At 40.2% G+C, this 21,346-nt stretch overlaps 1 protein-coding gene across 1 annotated transcript in view; it reads left to right on the plus strand.

The window, feature by feature from the left end:
- The first annotated feature begins 1,397 nt into the window (after positions 1 to 1,397).
- Positions 1,398 to 21,346, plus strand: part of LOC132888146 (rho guanine nucleotide exchange factor 26-like) — a 156,980-nt gene continuing 137,031 nt past the window's right edge. The window contains exons 1-3 of the mRNA XM_060924171.1: positions 1,398 to 1,620; positions 6,133 to 7,322; positions 14,976 to 15,027. Coding sequence (XP_060780154.1) covers positions 6,150 to 7,322; positions 14,976 to 15,027 — 1,225 coding nt within the window. The 5' untranslated portion in view covers positions 1,398 to 1,620; positions 6,133 to 6,149. The remainder of the gene's footprint in view (positions 1,621 to 6,132; positions 7,323 to 14,975; positions 15,028 to 21,346) is intronic.

The following is a 21,346-nucleotide window of genomic DNA, read 5'->3' on the forward strand; positions in this document are numbered from 1 at the left end:
TGGTTAGCGCTGTCGCCTCACAGCAAGAAGGTCCTGGGTTCGAGCCCCGTGGCCGGCGAGGGCCTTTCTGTGTGGAGTTTGCATGTTCTCCCCGTGTCCGCGTGGGTTTCCTCTGGGTGCTCCGGTTTCCCCCACAGTCCAAAGACATGCAGGTTAGGTTAACTGGTGACTCTAAATTGACCGTAGGTGTGAATGTGAGTGTGAATGGTTGTCTGTGTCTATGTGTCAGCCCTGTGATGACCTGGCGACTTGTCCAGGGTGTACCCCGCCTTTCGCCCGCAGTCAGCTGGGATAGGATCCAGCTTGCCTGCGACCCTGTAGAACAGGATAAAGCGGCTACAGATAATGAGATGAGATGAGACCCCCCCTCCCCCCAGAAAAAAAAATCCCCAACTTTGCCTTAATGAGAATGTTTGGTGTAATAAATAAATAAATAAATAAATACCCCCTCCCCCCACCCAAAATAATTACCAGATTTTGCCTTTATAAGGATGTTTGGTGAAAAAAATTAAAATAAACAAATAAATATCTTCCTCCTCCCCCACCCTAAAAAATCCCAAACTATACCTTAAAGGAGATGTTTGGTGTGAAATAAATAAATAAATCCCCCCCCAAAACAACAACAACAACAACATCCCAAACTTTGCCTTAAAGAGGATGTTTGGTGTATAAGCAAGCAAGTAAACAAGCAAGCAAGCAAGCAAACTAACAAATAAATAAATACCCCCCCAACCCAAAAAATTCCAAAATTTTACCTTAATGAGGATGTTTGGTGAAATAAATAAATAAATACCCCCCCCACACACACAAAATCAAACTTTGCCTTCATGAGGATGTTTGGTTTATAAACAAACAAACAAACGAATGAATGAATGAATACCCCCCCCCCCCCAAAAAAAAAAAAATAAAAAAGTCCCAAACTTTGCCTTCATGAGGATGTTTGGTGTTAAAAAAAAAAAGCCGAAAGGTTAATGTTTTTTTTTTTAAAATGATTTTAAAAATTTTTTTTTTTTTACCTCATTTGATCTGTTTGTCAATATTGTGACTTTAGAAAAAAGTGTTTATTCTCACGGCAGAGAAGACACAGCAGTTTAAAGCAGGTGTGCCTTTAATTTTATGTCAATTTAATTTTCATTTTATTATTATTATTTTTAGAAAAATAAAAATAAGAAAATAACCTACTCTCAATTTCTAATATTTGTAAAAATGACAAAACAGTCACAGAATATATTATTATTATTATTATTATTATTATTATTATTATATGGAATTCTAAAGGATGGGAAGTTGTGTAATGTTCTTTTGAAGGAGGACACCGAAAGATGGGCGTGTGCGTGACGTCACCCGAATTTGGGACAATCTTGTGCTCGCGTGCCAAAAGAACTCCGTCATTCAGCTGCGGTCGCAGGTCGCGCGCACGAGTCGCGTGCACGAGGATCCGCCAGAGGTGCGCGCGAGGAGGATGTGGAGTAAACCCAGTGGAGTCACTGGCTGAACTGGGAATAAAACCATTAACACCATTATCACACACACAGGGCATTATTTCATTATTACCGGAGCCGCGCTGGAACAGGAGCATGAGCTGAACGGGTCCTGCTTTCAGAAAGTGCACTCCTAAAGGTAAACACTTCACTTTTCATTTACTGTCAATATTTTATAGAGAGCTTACGGTAACTCACAGAGTCGCTTCATTTCTTTGCATTCAAAGCAACAAAGGTCTTACAGTTCCTTCATTCTTCAATGGAACCTCTTTAGTGTGGATCTTTCACTTTTTAACCTGCATCATTAGACCTTAAAGACCAGCACCTTTATTCTAACAGATAATTAAACACTGGATCTAATCACCAACCACATCAACACACACACACACACACACTGAAGATATAAACCATGAACCTTTCCTTCATGCAGCTCCAGCAGCAGTTTGCGGTAGGTAGGGTGCATCAGCTACCCTCACTTTCATAAAATCTGATGCATTTTTGTTTGGATGTTCCTTTTCACCAATAAAGACATCTTGTAAAATTTTTTTTGACCATATTCAAAAGTCTAATGGTAATGGTGGCACCATGAGGTTCATTTTTTGCCCAAAAACACTTTTTTTCGCATAAGGTTTGAATCACAATGTTGGACTCCATTTATTGATTTCTTGTGACCCAGAGATCATGTTAAGAACCTTTGCATTTAACAGGGGCGAGCATATGCATAGGCGGCAAGCTTAAAACCAGGGTTATAACATTGATAGATAATGCTAGTGACACCCTAAAATCTCATCTCATCTCATTATCTCTAGCCGCTTTATCCTTCTACAGGGTCGCAGGCAAGCTGGAGCCTATCCCAGCTGACTACAGGTGAAAGGCGGGGTACACCCTGGACAAGTCGCCAGGTCATCACAGGGCTGACACATAGACACAGACAACCATTCACACTCACGGTCAATTTAGAGTCACCAGTTAACCTAACCTGCATGTCTTTGGACTGTGGGGGAAACCGGAGCACCCGGAGGAAACCCACACGGACACAATATGCAAACTCCACACAGAAAGGCCCTCGCCGGCCACGGGGCTCGAACCCAGGACCTTCTTGCTGTGAGGCGACAGCGCTAACCACTACACCACCGTGCCGCCACACCCTAAAATAAACCTCCAAATATTTTTAGACATTCTAGGCATACTGTCTACAGTATCTAAGATATTTGGTATACTCTATAAGGTGCCATAATGTTTCATGAAAAGTGATCGAAATTTTGTCATAAAATAGCAGCTTTTTCCATAACTTTGAGCTCCTGGTGCCACCGTTAAACTTTTGAATTTTGTCAAAATATTTCACCCAGTCTGTTTTCTTACCAAAAGGAACATTAAAAAAAATGCATCATGATCGGAGGAACTTTTCATTTTTAGGGGGCAACTGATGCACCCTAGTTTGCAGTCTTCATTTCTGACACTGTTCAGATTCTTGAGGTGTCCGGTTTCTGCTCGTGAGCTTCAGACTGCCAGTTTGTCTTGTCACTGGCAGTCTGACATGTGGAGTTGAGAAAGACCAGACAGATGTTTGTTGAAGGCAGGTTAGTTTGTTTTAAGAAATCAACCAGAAAAACAATTAAACTGTCTCACGTAGGCTACGCTGCTCAGACAGACGCGCCAGATTGAACTTTTCCTTGTTGTTATGAAGATACATCATCTTGAAGATCCAGTTTGGGTGAAGAGTGGCGTGATCGGCTTCAAATTAACTGGCACCGAATCTAATGATAAAAATGCAACAGATTTCCAACAAGTCAACTTAAAAAATAATAATAATAATAATATATATTTTTTTAGAGCCGATTCTCTATCCACTCAGAAAATAAAGTGCGTTATTATACATACGGGACACTTTTTTTTTTCTGATGGAATAAAAAATATTATTCCATCCACATTCACTGGATATGTAGTGGTTAGTACGGTCGCCTCACAGTAAGAAGGTTACGGGTTCGAACCCAGCGGCCGGCGAGGGCCTTTCTGTGTGGAGTTTGCATGTTCTCCCCGTGTCTGCATGGGTTTCCTCCGGGTGCTCCGGTTTCCTCCACAGTCCAAAGACATGGGGCAGCCTTGGGCTGAAGTGCCTTTGAGCAAGGTACCGAACCCCTGACTGCTCCCCGGGCACTCTGGTGTGGCTGCCCACTGCTCTGGGTGTGCGTGTGTGTTCACTGCTTCAGATGGGTTAAATGCAGAGGATGAATTTCACTGTGCTTGAAGTGTGCATGTGACAAATAAAGGTTTCTTCTTCTACTCGGCTATCAGCTCATATACCGCAAGTAGAGAAAAACAAAATGGCGGAGCGTGTTGCTGAACCAACCGAGGACGAAATAAAAACTCTACCCGAAAACAAAATCCCCCCCAAAAATACAAAATAAATATAGAATAAAAGTATTTGATTTTTATTTTTCAAGAATTATTATTATTATCACATTTTTCACAAATTGCTCCTGTCATTTTGCCGGTTTGTTTACATTCCAATCGGAAACGATTTTGTTGGACGTTTTGTATCAAGTTTTTATTTATCGAATTTGCAAAAAATAAAAATGCTCCATTTCTCAAAATCCAGTGAATATGGATAGAATAAAACAGTCGTAGCCGCTATCAGCTCGTGTACGACTCGATTTCATGGAATAACTGTAATTGTTTTTTTCGTGGTCCGGTTTCCGTCAAATCCTGCGTTCTGATTGGCTGGCGAGTGGGTCCGTATCCTACAGTACGGACCCCAGTTACGGATCCCGGTTACGGACCTCTGGCGACTCGCTCGTTCACAACAACAACAAACATAGTAGCAATTTTTGTCAACATTTATTTTCACATTTCTCAGGAGAATAGCGTTAATTTCATGGATAGCGATAACGACAGTCTTCACAGCGAAAGCGAGTTTTACTACCCTGAGGAAGAAGAAATAAAAGAAAACATTGCAGGCGAAAGCTAAAAACCTGCAACTGTTGCTAACGCTGAGCAAAACCATGGCTGAATCCTGAATGACTCAATTTTGTATAAATAGGGAACTACATAGGCGGCAAAATGTAGTTTTTCTCCTGCCATGGAAGTGCACTTGTATACCGAGGAGGAAGCAATTTGCATTACAGCCATGAATGAGGATTCAAAATGGTGGCTCGGCTCAATTTTCCCTTTCGGGTGCTCTCGTTTTCTGTTAGAATTTGGTAAGAAAAAATAAATATATTATTTACCAGCTTAAGGTCGGTCCGTATGGTGAAATACCGTGACCTCGGCCTTGAATGCTGACCTTGGCCCAGAGGGCCTTACTGAGTACTTTCAAGACCTCTGTCATGGTATTTCACGATACGGACCTCCCAGCTGGTAAATAATATATGTATGCTCTTCCCTTCTACCAGGTTTCATTCATTTGGTTCAATAGCATGCAATATTGTTATCATATTGCATATCCTATGTGTATTACGTCACTCTACCCAATGGAGAATGAGCGTTGAATATGGTTTACAATATTGCTTGGTTGTCAAGACAACATGACGTCACACGTCGGAGCTGATGCGAATATCCAATGTGAAAGTTTTCTGCTGCGCATGCGCACAGGCATTTCTTTGTTGCAGTGAATTGAAAATGCCATAAGATATCTATTACATGTAAAACTTCCACGCTAGCAAGTGACTGTGACAATTTGTAACCAAACATGGCCGTCAGGTTACCTTTTTGTAAAATGTATAATTGTTCCATCGAATGTGTATGAATAATAATAATAATAATAATATTGGCTGGCTTTTTTCATGGTCTATCAGATATATTCCATTCAGCTACTCGTCTTCAACTATCATGCTAGCTGAATGGAATATATCTGATATACCACAACGCCAGCCAATATTATTTCATTATTGTATCTTTACTGGTACAGCAGCTTGTTGCTGGATCAGTACCCTTTACGGTACTTATTTGTACCCTCCATATACTGCTTGGGAACATATATGTACCTTTTTGGCCGTAAAAAGCTACACATAGTTACCTTGAAGTCCAATAATGAGCCCTAGGGGGTACATTAGTGTAGACTGTACCTTGGGGACAGAAATTGACTCCTACTGTACCCGTGTTTCTGACAGGTGTGAGGGAATAAACCGCCAGTAGAAGAGTCCAATTTTCAATTTCTATCTCATTTTCCTGGGGAAGTTATCACGCATTCCGATTGTCTTCTGAGTGATGTGCAATAATGTCTGACATGCTGGTGATAAATTCCATGCATTTTCAATGTAGTGGAACCGAATACCCGACAAAGCCAAATGCCTTCCTTTGCCCTATATACCTTAACTTATTGTTAAAGGTGAAAGATCCATACTAAGCATACACAACATGTTATCTTGATGGTACCGCCCAAGCAATGCGGAAAAGTGCATTCGGGTACCTTTATTTTTGAGTTTAATAGCTTTTTAAGTAGGAGCAGGACTTGTGTATTTCATTTGTCAGTCTTTATACTGACCGTACACTATTTATTCTATAAGCTCTCGGATACAAAAACCTTCCTTTATTTAACAAGACTCGTTCAACCCTTAACTCTGCAGAACCCCATTTGGTTAATAAGTGATCAGAGAAACAGGAAACTGCACTTCGCTTCAGGCAGATTAATCTTGTGTTGCTTTCACTTCAGATCACCGTGACCTTGCTATGGATAGCAACGAGGTCGAGCTTTCCAATAACAACAACAACAACGGCATCATTGCGCCTCTGTGGAAAAAGCGTACAACGGACCAGATCTCGAATGGCAACCCGAAGCCCAAGCCAAGACCTTTGAGTTGTCAGACTGATGGTGTCCTTATGACCGATTTTCCCGTGGAAGACAAGTCCTCTTTCACCCTCACACAACCTGCAGAGACAGTCACCACTCCACAAGGCGCCATGGTGATCAAGCATGTTTTGAACAAACCTACTCGTAAGACTCGTGTTGTAAGGAGCATTAGTATTGGGCATATATCCAACGGACGCTTTTCTCTGGCTAAGTTCAGATCAGAGAATAACAGTGACAATGTGGACAATAAGCAGGTGCCGAAAACTACCCTGTCTACAAAAACTGCAAATGATTTGAGCAAAAAGGAGACAAAAAGAGATGATGATCCTCTGAAGCGCCTGTCCAACCCATTTACCCTCATCTCCCAGATGGAGCAGATTGTTTTTGGGGGCTCGTCCCCAATAACAGGTAGGCGAACCCCACAGAAGTCTAGCTCTCCCTCCCAGAATTCCCCTCAGCAGCTCTCTTCTCCAGTCACTCTTCAATCTTCTTCATCTCATACCTCCATATCCAGTACTCCCTCCCTTTCTTCTTGCACTTCTTCCTCCTCATCCACTCCCAGCACACCATCCGAGCCCTTTACCCCTCAATCTCTGTCTCCATCTGAAAATGGCACAGGAACTCCATTTTCACGCCAGTCCTCAAACACCTCCCAGGGATCGGAAGTCAAGTCACCCCTACCCCGCGTAGCCCTCAGTACGCGCAGCCCTGCCGCGTTAAAGATGGGCACCCAGCAGCTCATTCCTCACAACCTGGCATCTGAAACGCGACCAAGCAAAATCAGCCAATCTGGGGGGCTGTTAGGCCCTTCCATACGTTCCCTCCGTGCCCGCAGCATGGTGGAGAGTGGCTCCTTCTTCTCCACTAGTAAGAATGTTGAAGAGGCGGATGGTGAGGATGCGCCCGGGGTGTTCAGGAGGGGCCTGAGGTCCACGTCATACCGCCGGGCTGTGGTGAGCGGTGTAGACCTGGAAGTCCCTTCTTCTAACCTCCTAAAAGGTGTTGAAGAGGTGAAAGAAGGATGTAGGAGTCCACGACCTACCAAAAACACGGTGAGTGCAGCTTTATTGATATGAGGGACATCTAACATAAGACTCTGACCTGGTGTATACACTTTTGGATCATTATCAGTTCTAGCTTTCTGAAGGGATTCTACCTGGAACCTGTTTTTGACAAAGGTTGTAGGGTTCTTTGTAGAACCTTTAAATAGTACCCTCACTGCAGTCTGCAGAAAGCTAGAAAGCTTCTATTTCTAGCTTTCTGAAATGGAACCATTGAATTATTCCATAAAGAACCTTTTTCCCCAGGTGTAGGTGCTATCTATGAAAACTAGAAATCAAGAATCGATTACCAGCCAGTGAGCTTTGAAGCCTTTTCTTGACTTGAGAAACCTTCAGAAATGAAAGATAGAACCTTGGGTATGGGTCTCTAGTCAGACAAAATGGGTACCCTTTTAGAAAAAAGGTTCAGTGTTAAGGATTTTTTTTGGCAGTCCTTTAAACTGGAACCCTGCTCCAAGTAGAATCCTTTTAGCAAGCTGCAAACCCAAACCCTCGAGGAACCATTGAAGAGTGTACACCAGTAACAGAACAAACCCTAAATTCTTATTTTAAAATCTGTATCCCGTGATAAATCTATAAGGAATAGCTACAATTTGGGGTGGCATGGTGGTGTAGTGGTTAGCACTGTTGCCTTACAGCAAGAAGGTTCTGGGTTCGAGCCCAGCAGCTGACGAGGGCCTTTCTGTGTGGAGTTTGCATATTCTCCACATGTCTGCGTGGGTTTCCTCTGGGTGCTCCGGTTTCCCCCATAGTTCAAAAATATGTGGTTAGGTTAACATGGGGGGGCCTTAGGCTGAGGTGCCCTTGAGCAAGGCACCTAACCCCCAACTTTTCCCCGGGCGCTGTTAACATGGCTGCCCACTGCTTTGGGTATATGTGCGCTCATTGCTCACTTGTGTGTGTTCACTGCTTCAGGTGGGTTAAATGCAGAGAGGAATTTCACAAGTGTACATGTAATGAATAAAATTGTTCTTCTACAATTTAACGGAAGTTAGTATGTTTTGTAACAGGGACTTGTGCTGTCCATAAGCTGCAAAAAAAAAAAAAAACCTTCCTAATCCGAAGCATAAATCTTTTCAACAATATAACAAGTCATATGACCAGAAGTACGTCCGTAACAGAATATTGTGTCATTAGGCTCAAATCCACATCACACTTAGACAATCACTGCCGACCTGAAATACAAACCTGTGCATTGTGTTTGCAATTAGCCTCAAAGTGCATTTTCACAGATCACTGAGTACAGAGCTGATGGCATTTATGGCTTTGTTGATGTTTTACTGGAGTGTTATGTAATAAGCCGAGACATGCCTGGATTCTGTTTTCCAGTTTATGGTCATTATACAGTGTGAGCTATAACAAGCCACATGAGTTTTCTGTACTGGTGCCAAGGTGGTGGACAGATCCTCCCCTTCATGTCTTCACGTACAGACTTCAGTCTCATCTCTTCATTGCAAATTGAAGTATTTTAGAAAATGTTCTCGACTGACCATCTTGGTTTTGCTTCGTACATTATATAACAACAACTGGTGCAAATTCTTCGGCTTGTATCTTCTTAGACGATTTAAAAAGGGGGTTGTGGTCCTTATAAACAAGTCTGGCTAAAAACTGCAAAGTCTCAAAAGTCATTACTCTATTTTACATTATTATTACAATATTATACACTCCCCGGCCACTTTAGCCCTGTTCTTGGCTGCAGGACTGGAACCCAATGTGCTGTTCTGTTTTCTCTTGCATGCTGAGATGCTTTTCTGCTCACCACGGTTGTAAAGAGTTGCTATGAGTTGCTATATCCTTCCTTCGTGGCAAAAAAGATCGACCCAATCTGTCCATTTCCCTCTGACCCTCTCTTATCAACAAGGCGTTTGTTTCCATCCACAGACCTGTCGCTCACTCACTGTTTTTTTTTTTTTTCACACCATCCTGTCTGTGTAAACTTTGGAGACTGTTGTCTCTAGATCAGCAGTTTCGGAAATACTCAAACCAGAAATATTCATCTGGCTCAAACCAACACCCATGCCACAGTGAAAGAAAGTCACACTTCGAGATCACAGTTTTTTTTTCCCATTCTGATGTCTGAACATTAATAAACTGAAGCTCTTGATTTGTATCTGTATGATTTGATGCATCGTGCTGCTGTCGAGGGATCGGCTGATTAGAGAACTGCATAAAACAGCAGGTGGATGGATGGGTGTTCCTAATAAAGTGGCCAGTGAGTGTAAGTCATTACCGTATTTTCTGGACTATAAGCCGCTACTTTTTTCCTAGGTTTTGAACCATGCGGCTTATACAAAGGTGCGGCTATTCTGTGGATTTTTCTTCCACCGCTAGGGGCGCTCTAACCGGAAGTAGAATCAAAAATAAGATGGACGAAAAATCAATGCAAAGAAGAATTAGCAGATCTTTAGCAGATAGAACACGCACGACAAATTACTAACTGGTAATTATTTTCAAATCCAGCGAAGATGATTAAAGTGACTTGTGGTTTCAAACACAGGAGAAATGAAGGTAAATAAATACCGGTTATTTTCTCTTGGTTCTGTTCCGTTTTAATCAGCAAAGTTGCTGCCGTGTTAAAAGGCACTGTTCGGAAAGAATCTGTTCAGGTACATACATGTACATTTACGGTACAAAATCGTTCTGTACATGCAGTAAATATCTAATTTTTCAACATAGATATCTGCGGCTTATAGCCCGGTGCGGCTTGTATATCTTTTTTTAAATTTTTTTTTAAAATAGAGCGGATGCGGCTTATATACAGGTGCGCTCTATAGTCCAGAAAATACGGTACATTTTTCTAGATGCTTGACATTTTCATGGATTGTTCTACACTATTATATGTCTTTAACATCTAAAATGGCTGGTCCACAGTTTCAAGTTATGGCTTGCTGAATATTGTATAAACAATATTTCGTGCTTCAGAGCCTACTATATCTTCACACTGAACTGCATCAGATCTTTTATCTGATTGTTTTATACGTATATAATACTCATGTTATAATACTTTCTTAGCAACTTGGTGCATGACTGAAAGAAATAAAAAATTTCAGATTTTATAAGACATTGAAAATGGAAAAACAATTCACATACACAGTCCATACATGTCAACCTTTGGTCAATCAAACCTGTATAACCAACCTCCAAAATCCGTATTTCCCTTATAAAATCCGTATAAGATGCAAATTAAAATAATTTACGTAAAATTTGAATGATAATTAACAATGATCTATCCAAGTTACTTTTTATTCAATATTAATAACAATAAACCTTCAGAATGAATACAAAGCTCCAATGTTTGACAAAAACACAAAGTGTCACTCTAATGTTCTGAATTGTACTCCATGACAGCTTTTTTAGCAGTCTGCACCAATACCTCACGAGGCTGCATGTCACAGCAAGTGTCTGTGTTGATCTTGCCGGAGTGCCCATTCAGAATCTTTTCAGTCGCTATTGAAAGTCGCTCAGGTGGAAATACGCGTTTCAAACAAAATGTTACTTCCCGGTTGGCGGGATTCTCGCAATGCGGTGTGCGCATGATCAGAAGTGGAACGAAGTCTCGCTACCACAAGATAACTCGCGATTTCATAAGACTCTTTACTGGCTGTCTGTGGTGTACAGTACGTTTGTAAATGTTATGCGCTCTTTTATCATCGCAGGAATTGATTATAGCTCTAAATAAATATTGAAGTTTTTTTAAAGAATCCGTATAACTTTATTTGTACACCCGTATACTACGTTTATTGAATCAAATCCGTATAAAATACGGACATTCCGTATAGGTTGACATGTATGACAGTCCTGTGTAAAAGACTTAGGCGCATGTAAAGAAATGCTGTAGATTTAAAAAAAAAAAGCTTAAAAAATAATGAAATGAAATGTTTCAACATTAAAAAATAATATAAACAGTAAGCAGTAAGTCATAATAAATGAAACAAAGTCAATATTTGGTGTGAGATGACCCTCATCTCATTATCTCTAGCCGCTTTATCCTGTTGCTTCAAAAATAAAATTAGTAGTCTGAGGTCCAGTGAGGTCAGTTTTATGCGGAAATGAGCTGTAGGTTTTACTGAGCATCTTACAGAACCAGCCACGGTTCTTCTGGACACTTTGACTGTCATACTCGCTTCTTCATTTTGCACCAAAATTTTGCCAGTAGCCTTCATTATGTTTTCTTTTTTAATCTGAAAAGTGCTCTCTTATGGAATATGCTACTCAGATACAAACATATTTTTTGTAACATATTTACTTTTGTGCTGGAAAATGAACGTTTGGAACTCTAAAATGTTTTTGGACTGAATCGATAATGTAGAAGTCATAAAATAGAAATCTATAGTAAAGTTTGTATGGGGAAAAAGGGGGTGCCAGGACTTTTGCACAGTACTGTATATTTCAAGTGCATATTGCCCATGTGTGGCAAAGTAGACCATAAAAACAATCACACCAATGGAAAGAGTATATTTGAATTAGTAAATGGACTAAATACCTTGCACCAAACTATATATATAAAATTCTGTCCACATTCATTGGATGTGAGTAATCGCATGCTCTGATTGGCTACTCTACTACTGCGCTATCAGCTCATATACGGTGAGTAGAGAAAAAACAAAATGGCGGCGCGTGTTATTGAACCAACAAAGGACGAAATAAAAACTCTGCTCGTAAACAAAATACCAAAAAAAAGCAACAAAATTTGGAATGAAAGTATTTGATGGTAAGAACATATCTTTTTTTATTTTTCAAGAATTATTATTATTATTATATTATTTTTCATAAATTGCTCCTGTCATTTCGCCGGTTTGTTTACATTCTAAGCGGAAACGATTTTGTCGGACGTTTTGTATAAAGTTTTTATTTATCGAATTTGCAAAAAATAAAAATGCTCCGTTTCTCAAAATCCTGTGAATGTGAATAGAATAAAACAGTTATTCCACTCAATCTCGTCATACATGGCTTATAGCCAACTCGGTGCTACGCGCCTCGTCAGCTATCAGCTCATGTACGACTTGATTTTGTGGAAAAACTGTTAAATATATACAATTTTCAGCAAGTCATAACTTGACAAATAAGCAACTATGGGCCAACTATTTTCAAATTTAAAGACATCTAATAGTGTCGAACAATCCCTGAGAATTTCAAGCATCTAGAATAAATAGTTCAAAAGTAACGACTTATGGAACGAAAATTCTCCACACTAGTTGTTGGGTACAGTGACGTTATTTACATCAAGTATGACACAAATCCAAGATGGAATCAAAACTGACACAAACTTAACATAACTTGTGTGTATCAGCAGCACTAAGGGTCGATATGGCAGAAATTTGTCCCAATAAAGTCCTAATACTGCAGAGACATTTCTACAATACACAGTGTTTCATGGTATCATGATATCGATGTTATAAAATGTCATAAAACAACATCTCAGAAAAGTCCAGTGACGTAATTTATTCTGTCATCATGTTGGCCAGCTCTAATCAGCGTAGACTTTTAACCCTCAGTTTGTTGAGATCTTTAGACTCTGGCTGATTACTTTATCTATAAAGATAACAGAGCACTTTTAGTCTGCCAGATACTGTGAATACAAGTAACAGTAACAGTAAATTCAGAATGATGTAATGAAACAGCCACCATTTTCTGTCAGATTGCAGTGTTTTTGAATACTGAGCTGGCTCACAACATCAACGTGAGAATTGAAGGACGGTGGTGGTGGTGTTTTAGGAGCCATAAGTACTCCAATGCCCTCAAATTAGCTCGGCTAAACACTTCCATGCAAGGCACAAAGGCTGTATAAAGGGACCATAGAGCTCAAAGAGCTGAAAGGTGGAGAGTGTCTGCTAATGTCCATATATCAGAATTTGATAGACCAGTGTGAACAGAAGAGCCGGAATTAACTGGCTACAAACTGTGTCCTTAATCTATTTGATGGTATTTACTATAATGCTGTTGATGAAAAGTTCTGGAAAGCTAGTGTTATGGTCTGACGCTTTTTTCCTCATCGGTTTTCAGCAGTGTTTTAGTCAAGACCACCTAAACTGAGACCAAGTTATGACCAAGACCAAAGTTTATCGAGATCAAGACAAAACCAAGTCATGACCAAGACCAAAGTTTATTGAGATCAAGACAAGACCCAGTCATCACCAAGACCAAAGTTTATCGTGACCGGGACAAGACCAAGTCATGACCAAGACCAAAGTTTATCTAGATCAAGACAAGACCAAGTCATGACCAAGACCAAAGTTTATCGAGATCAAGACAAGACCCAGTCATGACCAAGACCAAAGTTTATCGAGATCAAGACAAGACCCAGTCATGACCAAGACCAAAATTTATTGAGATCAAGACAAAACCAAGTCATGACCAAGACCAAAGTTTATCGAGATCAAGACAAAACCAAGTCATGACCAAGACCAAAGTTTATCGAGATCAAGACAAAACCAAGTCATGACCAAGACCAAAGTTTATCGAGATCAAGACAAGACCCAGTCAAGACCAAGACCAAAGTTTATCGTGACCAGGACAAGACCCAGTCATGACCAAGACCAAAGTTTATTGAGACTGAGACATAACCAAGTCATGATCAAGACCAAAGTTTATCGAGACTGATACAAGACCAACACCAAAGTTTATTGAGACCGAGACAAGACCAAGTCATGATCAAAACCAAAGTTTATCGAGACAGAGACAAGACCAAGTCATGACCAAGACCAAAGTTTATCGAGATCGAGTCAAGACCAAGACTTTGAGGGGTTGAGATCAAGTCAAGACCAAGACTGAGGCAGGATGAGACCGAGTCAAGACCAGAACCAGACCAGTGAAGGAGGGGTAATGGCTGTTAACAGGAAGAAAATTTCAAATTTGGAATGAGTCACTTTATTGCTCGCATTTAAAGCAGGAAGTTTTACATCCAATCACAGTCATGATGTGAACAAATAAATCAGACAATGCACAGGCAATTTGGTGAAATCCCCACTCACAGTTGTGGTTTTGACTCGTCTTGAAATAAAATCCCAAGTCCTGTATATCCAAGACGTTACATTACAGGCATTTAGTAGATGCTCTTATCCAGTGAGACATACAACATACCCAGAGCAGCCTGGGGGTTAGGTGCCTTGCTCAAGGGCCCTTCAGCCATTCCTGATGATCTAGGGAATCAAACCAGCGACCTTTTGGTCCTAAAGCTGCTTCTCTCACCATTAGGCCATGGCTTCCCGGACAGACAAGACCGAGTAAACGTGCACTCCATTACGAGACGGGACTGAAACCTTCAAAAAGTGGTCTTAAGACTGGTCTCGAGTACACCAACACTAGTTTTCAGTTTGCCTGTCGCACAATGAATCGGGACCAGTTAGCATAAACTTGCTTCTATAATGCTAACTGACTATTTTTAGCAGTAATGAATTGTTGCAATTTTTGGTTTCTGTTAACCTTTAGGTAACATTTGTTCCTGTCTAGCAAACTGAACATGCTAATGCTGTTATTAGCATTGTGAACAATTAGTCAAACTGATATGAGCTAGTTGGGATTGTTGAAATGAGCTGATGCTAACTATTGTCCATTACTGAGTGCGAGTTTGTTTGCTGTTAGCTCTTGGAAACTGTTTTGTAACAGACCAGACCTTTGGCTAATTGCTAGCTGATGTTTCTGCAGAGTGGAGAGAAGAAGAAGAAGCTACAGTCCCAGAGGACATTTGACAGTGAAGGTAGGACCTTAAACACAATCCTAGCTGGTTTTACCCTTAGCATTATGAACACTTTCTGTGAACATTTCCAGTTTAGCCACATAACTTCAACAGAATCAACAGTCATGACATGCACTCTGCTAATTGGGTGTAATTGACTCATTTAATGAAAGGGGCACGTTCAAATTAATAGCAGTGTGGAGTTCGATTAGTGAGGTCATTCATTCTGTCAAGAAACAGGTGTCAATTATGGCCCTTACTTAAAGAAGGAGGGCAGCAAATGTTTTACCTGCTGGTTTTAGCCCTTGCTCAGTGAGTGCGTTTACATGCACATAGAGAAAATCGAATTTCTGCCGTTGCTCGACTGAAATCGAAGTTCTAAATGCCATGGAAACACCTTAGCTCGGCTGAAATCGAACCGAACTTGATTTCTCGTAATCGAGCTACACGACCTAGATTATGCGATTTTTGCCGAGCTACTTAGTGCATGTAAACCCTATCGAGCTACGTAGTCGAGCTACTTACTTCAGCACTGCCCCTTCCGGAAGTGACGAGACCACAAGCGGGAAACACAACAGCCTCGGTCGGCATGACAACGGCATGAATCTTTTCTTTTTGTGGCATTGTTTGCACTGTTAAAATTTAGCTCACTTACTGTATCACCAAATACATCTGTACAGCTGTTGCATACCGTAGCTGTGAATTGTGTACATAAACAAGTCATTGTATTTGTGTGTGTGTATATATATATATATATATATATATATATATATATATATATATATATATATATATATGTATGTCCAACATCTGAAGAATGTCAATAAAAACAAAACAATTGAACTTCTTGTGTGTTTATTAAGACATAAGTTAAATTGTAAGCAAAAAAAAAATTTTTGTAAGCAAAAAATGGACTTCAGAACAATATACAATTGTGCAAAATAAGTTGTCTTACAAAACAGTGGTCTGCACAGAACAGTTTGTAGCCATACAGTCTGTTAGAGCAAGCCTAACAGCTTGAGCACGGAACTTGTGAACACGGAACTGCCAGTGTTGCCAGATTGGGCGGTTTTAAGTGCATTTTGGCGGATTTGAACATGTTTTGGGCTGGAAAACGTCAGCAGTATCTGGCAACACTGCTGATAACTTTGTTTATACTCTTGAATAGCTCTTCATGACGACAACTGGAAGTGTACCAACACGATGGGGCGTGTAGCGCCACCTGTGGCTCGGGTGCACAATGTACCTCACACAATAGCTCGATTTCCTTGTGTGCATGTAGGATTGGATTTCTCTGGCACCCCTGCTGGGACCCTCAGCTCGATTACCGACAGTAGCTCGATTTGGATGTGCATGTAAACGCACTGACTGAGTAAAATGGGTCGTTCCAGACATTGTACCGGAGGAGAAAGAACTTTGATCAAGAAGTTGATTGGAGATGGGAAAACATATAAAGAAGTGCAGAAAATAATTGGCTGCTCAGCTAAAATGATCTCAAATGCTTTAAAATGGCAAACAAAACCCAAAACACATGGTAGGAAAAGGAATACCACCATCCACGTACATCATAGAATAACAAAAATGGCAAAGAAGCATCCAATTATCAGCTCCAGGGAAATCAAAGAAGATCTTCAGTTACCCGTGAGTACTGCAAGAATCAGAAGACGCCTATGCGAAGCCAAACTATTTGCAAGAAACCCTTGTAAAGTACCATCGCTGAAGAAAAGACGTGTTGAAAAGGTTACAGTTTGCCAAAGAACACATTGACTGGCCTAAAGAGAAGTGGCGCAACATTCTATGGACAGATTGGGTCTAAAGGACACAGGCAGTTTGTGAGACGACCCATAAACACTGAATTCAAGCCACAGTACACTGTGAAGACTGTAAAACATGGAGGTGCAAGCATAAGGCCATCCTTAAAAAAAAAATCCGTTTCCTGTCCACCAGGTGAGCAAAAAAAATTTCAGTCGGGAGGGAGGGATTTTTTTTTTTTTATATATATATATATATGGATGGATAAGAAACTGCAATGCTGTGTTTGCTTTTTCTTTCAGTACTTTTTTATTACAAGAGCAGACACATTTAATAAAACACGACGGTTTAATCAACTGAAACTTGTACAAAAACTTAGCATTTTAAATGCTGACTGCAACATTTGCAAAACTTTTACAAAGGTACTTAAAATGTCCGACACGCGGACTTTTTGTAGTTCTAAATCGAGCGTTAGGCCTAGTTCGGATGAAATTACACTATTAAAATGATCACTGAATGATTTGTTTTTCTGAATCTTTACTATTTTGTTGTTCGCTAGAATACCATTTTGCGATTTCACACTTAAGCAAATGTTTGAAAACTCCGGATCTCCTTCCTTCATGGTGGCTGCCATTTTTTTGTGCTGCACGGCGCATGCGCAGAGCTGATTCAACAGGGCTTTCCACAAGCGCCGGCTGCCGGCCATATAGCCGACTACACAATTAAGTCCAGCCGGCTACTTTAATGACTCTTATTTTTGTAGCCCACAGGCTCTAAATATTAATTTTAGATTTTAATAAAATTAAATGTTTATCTAACGGACTGACAATAATGTCAAACTGAACCGCACTCATTTAAGCTGTGATTCGCGCTGTTTGTACCGATAATAACCACAAACTCCCCGACAACTTCGTTGATCAAGGGAGAGTAACTCATCCGCGGCCCCGACATGCGGTGTGTGCGCGCGCACTCGGCGGAGGCAGTAGTGTGTCGGAGGGAACAGAAGCAGAGATGACGCTTATTTTGTCTCCGGTAAACCAGTCTTCTCTCGTTCAATTACGTGCTGGCATCAAAAGACGCCGTTGGTTGTAAATGAAGCCAAACTGAGTGGTTGGAGTGTATTTTCATACACAAATGGAGAAATGTTCGCTGAGTGTGTAATTGTGTAGCCGCCACTGCAGACCGTTGTCGTTGTTAATTCATAGCGTGCTCAGCTGCGTGAATGTGTCATGCACCGAAAATAAGAGATTTACAAGCCAGGAACGCCTCATGATGCAATACGCAAGAAAAGAAAGAAGATTTACTGCCATTTTACTTTGTATTTGAGTAAAGTGAATAAATAAATGGTCTGTGGAAAATACATTTAATCCTGGGAACTGCATGCACAGGAGTTTATTTTGTGTCCCCCCCCCCCCCCCCCCCCCGGCTGGCTACTTATTTGTCATGGCTGGCTAGTATGAGCCTTAGTGGAAAGCTCTGGGAATGCGGAAATATCAAGTTCGATTTTAGATTTACGAACCCGAAAAAAATGTCGAAAAACCGGCATTAAAAAAAAAAAATTTCAACCGCACCAACGGCACTCACACGGCCGGTGGACCGGAAACAGAACATTTTTTTAATAATGGCCTAATGGTTTGGGGATGTTTCTTATACTTTGGAGTCGGGCCCATTTATCGCACACCGGGCACCATGGACCAGTTTGAATATATCAAAATACTGGAAGAGGTCATGTTGCCTTATGCTGAAGAAGAAATGCCCTTGAAATGGGTGTTTCAGCAGGACAACGACCCCAAACACACCAGCAAGCGGGCAACATCCTGGTTCCAGACCAGCAAGATTGATGTTATGAAGTGGCCAGTCCAATCTCCAGACCTCAATCCGACTGAGAATTTGTGGAGTGACGTCAAAAATGCTGTTTTTGATACAAAACCCAAGGATGCAGAAGAGCTGTGGAATGTAGTCCAGTCAGCTCGGGCTGGAATCTCTCTTCGCAAGTGTCAGATGTTAATTGACTCCATGCCATACAGATGTAAAGCAGTTATCAGTAAATCAAGGTTATACAACTAAATATTAGTTCAGTGATTAACAGAAAAGCTAAATCTGTAAACAAATTTCAGTTTGTACTGTAAATATTCGAGTTTGTAAATGAAAATGCAGACGCCGCTATTTTTTTGAGCAGCCTATTATTCTTTTTTCTTCATTTTCAGTTTAAAATTGATATTTTGTTCACGTTTTCATTTGGAATTGAATGTGCAGTGCTCCCAGCGCCTTTGCGTACGTGGAAATAAATGCGGATTGAGCTTTTTCTCAGTTGTTTTAAACACACTGCTATTATTTTGCACATAAGTGTATGTTTAGTCATTTTTTGCCGTTAGCATCGAGCTAACCCATCCAGGCACATATGCTTGGGGCTCTTGTGGTAAAATTCTGTTACAGGTTTCTTCATAATAGTATCGGCACCTCTGCTCAGAGTTCAAAAGCTCCCAACGCTCAACAATGTCAGTATTCTTGAAAATAGTTTTTCCTTTGTTTTCTCAAGCTGGCAAGATGTTGATGATAATTCTTTAAAATTGAAACTGAAATAATCAGGTTTTCCGTGCTTAGATTTCAAGGAAATGATAAGAAAGACGTGTGTGTGTTTGTGTGTTTTTGTCATCATCTTCTCACAATAGTCATCTCAAATGTCACAGTGATTATTTTTTTTGACTCGGAACTTGGTGACACTCATTTATTTAAAGTTTATTAATAACGCCTACCTTGTATCTACATTCACTGGCTATCTTTTAATAATTTTGCATGTGTATACAGTACCAGTCAAAAGTTTGGACACACCTTCTAATTCAATTTTATTATTATAATTATTATTATTATTATTAAAAGTCACTTTATGTCTTAAAGTAATGATAGATGTCATTTCTCTTTACTTAGTTGTTGGGTTCTTGACATAATACTTTATGGATTACTCCAGTTGTGGATGAATTAGGGTTATTTACTGTATTTTTCATCATCGGGTCGAGCCAATTGCACGGATTTCCATAACTCGATCCCTCCATCCGTCCCGGTCGTTCATTACCCCAGGCAAGTCTGAAGGATAGCGTCCAATATCATCGCATAGCTGCTGAACATACGTTTTGGGAGGTCTTCCAGCGTTTGCTTGGCCATGTTTAGGATCCCACAGTAGGACCTCGCTAATTAATGATTTCATTCTTAGCCCTCCAGCAGTGGCCTGCAAAGCGTGTTCTTCTTTCGCGAATGACGTCAGAGCTGGGTGGTAGGTGCCCATAGAGTTGTTTATTAGTTAGATGTTGCCTCCAGGATATATCCAGTGCAGATCTTAGCATCCTGGTATACACTACCGTTCAAAAGTTTGGGGTCACCCAGACAATTTTGTGTTTTCCATGAAAAGTCACACTTTTATTTCCCACCATAAGTTGTAAAACGAATAGAAAATATAGTCAAGACATTTTTCTGGCCATTTTGAGCATTTAATCGACCCCACAAATGTGATGCTCCAGAAACTCAATCTGCTCAAAGGAAGGTCAGTTTTATAGCTTCTCTAAAGAGCTCAACTGTTTTCAGCTGTGCTAACATGATTGTACAAGGGTTTTCTAATCATCCATTAGCCTTCTGAGGCAATGAGCAAACACATTGTACCATTAGAACACTGGAGTGAGAGTTGCTGGAAATGGGCCTCTATACACCTATGGAGATATTGCACCAAAAACCAGACATTTGCAGCTAGAATAGTCATTTACCACATTAGCAATGTATAGAGTGTATTTCTGATTAGTTTAAAGTGATCTTCATTGAAAAGAACAGTGCTTTTCTTTCAAAAATAAGGACATTTCAAAGTGACCCCAAACTTTTGAACGGTAGTGTATGTTCCGTCTAGTTTCTTTTCAGGTTTCGATGTCGGAGTCCATGCGGTACAGCCATAAAGCAGAACAGATGTTACAAATTGAAAGAAATGTTATAATTTTATTACTGTATTTTTTATAATTGACTTATTGTTTGATCTCAAGCACATTAAGAAAGCGAGAAACTCATCCACTAATTACCTTTTGACAAGACACCTGTTAATTAAAAAGCATTCCAGGTGACTACCTCATGAAGCTGGTTAAGATAATGATAATAGCGTGCAAAGCATCATGAAGGTAAACGCTGGACACTTTGAAGAATCTAAACTATCAAACATTTTAACACATTTTTGTTTACCACGTAATCCCATATACGTTTCATAGTTTTGATGTCTTCAGTATTGTTCGACAATGTAGAAAATAAAAAAATACAGAAAAACCTGTGATCTGTGAAGGAGTAGATTAGGAGTATACAATTTTTGACTGGTACTGTAAATACCTTCTAACCCATTCATTAGTGGAGATGGATCAACACTGAGCAGATATTATTTGTGTGGGAGTCTGGGAGGGAACATTTTTCTACTGTAGCCAAAAAAGGTTCAAAAATATCCAAATAATTGACTAAGAAATCATAAATATATTTTAGTTTAAAGGGATCCTCCATAGCTGAGCAAGCACACTTTGCATTTTCTGTGTGGAAATGGAGTCGAGTTCCAGCTTGTGCTTTCTTT

Source organism: Neoarius graeffei, chromosome 6, assembly GCF_027579695.1.
Source record: "Neoarius graeffei isolate fNeoGra1 chromosome 6, fNeoGra1.pri, whole genome shotgun sequence".
Taxonomy (NCBI): domain Eukaryota; kingdom Metazoa; phylum Chordata; class Actinopteri; order Siluriformes; family Ariidae; genus Neoarius; species Neoarius graeffei.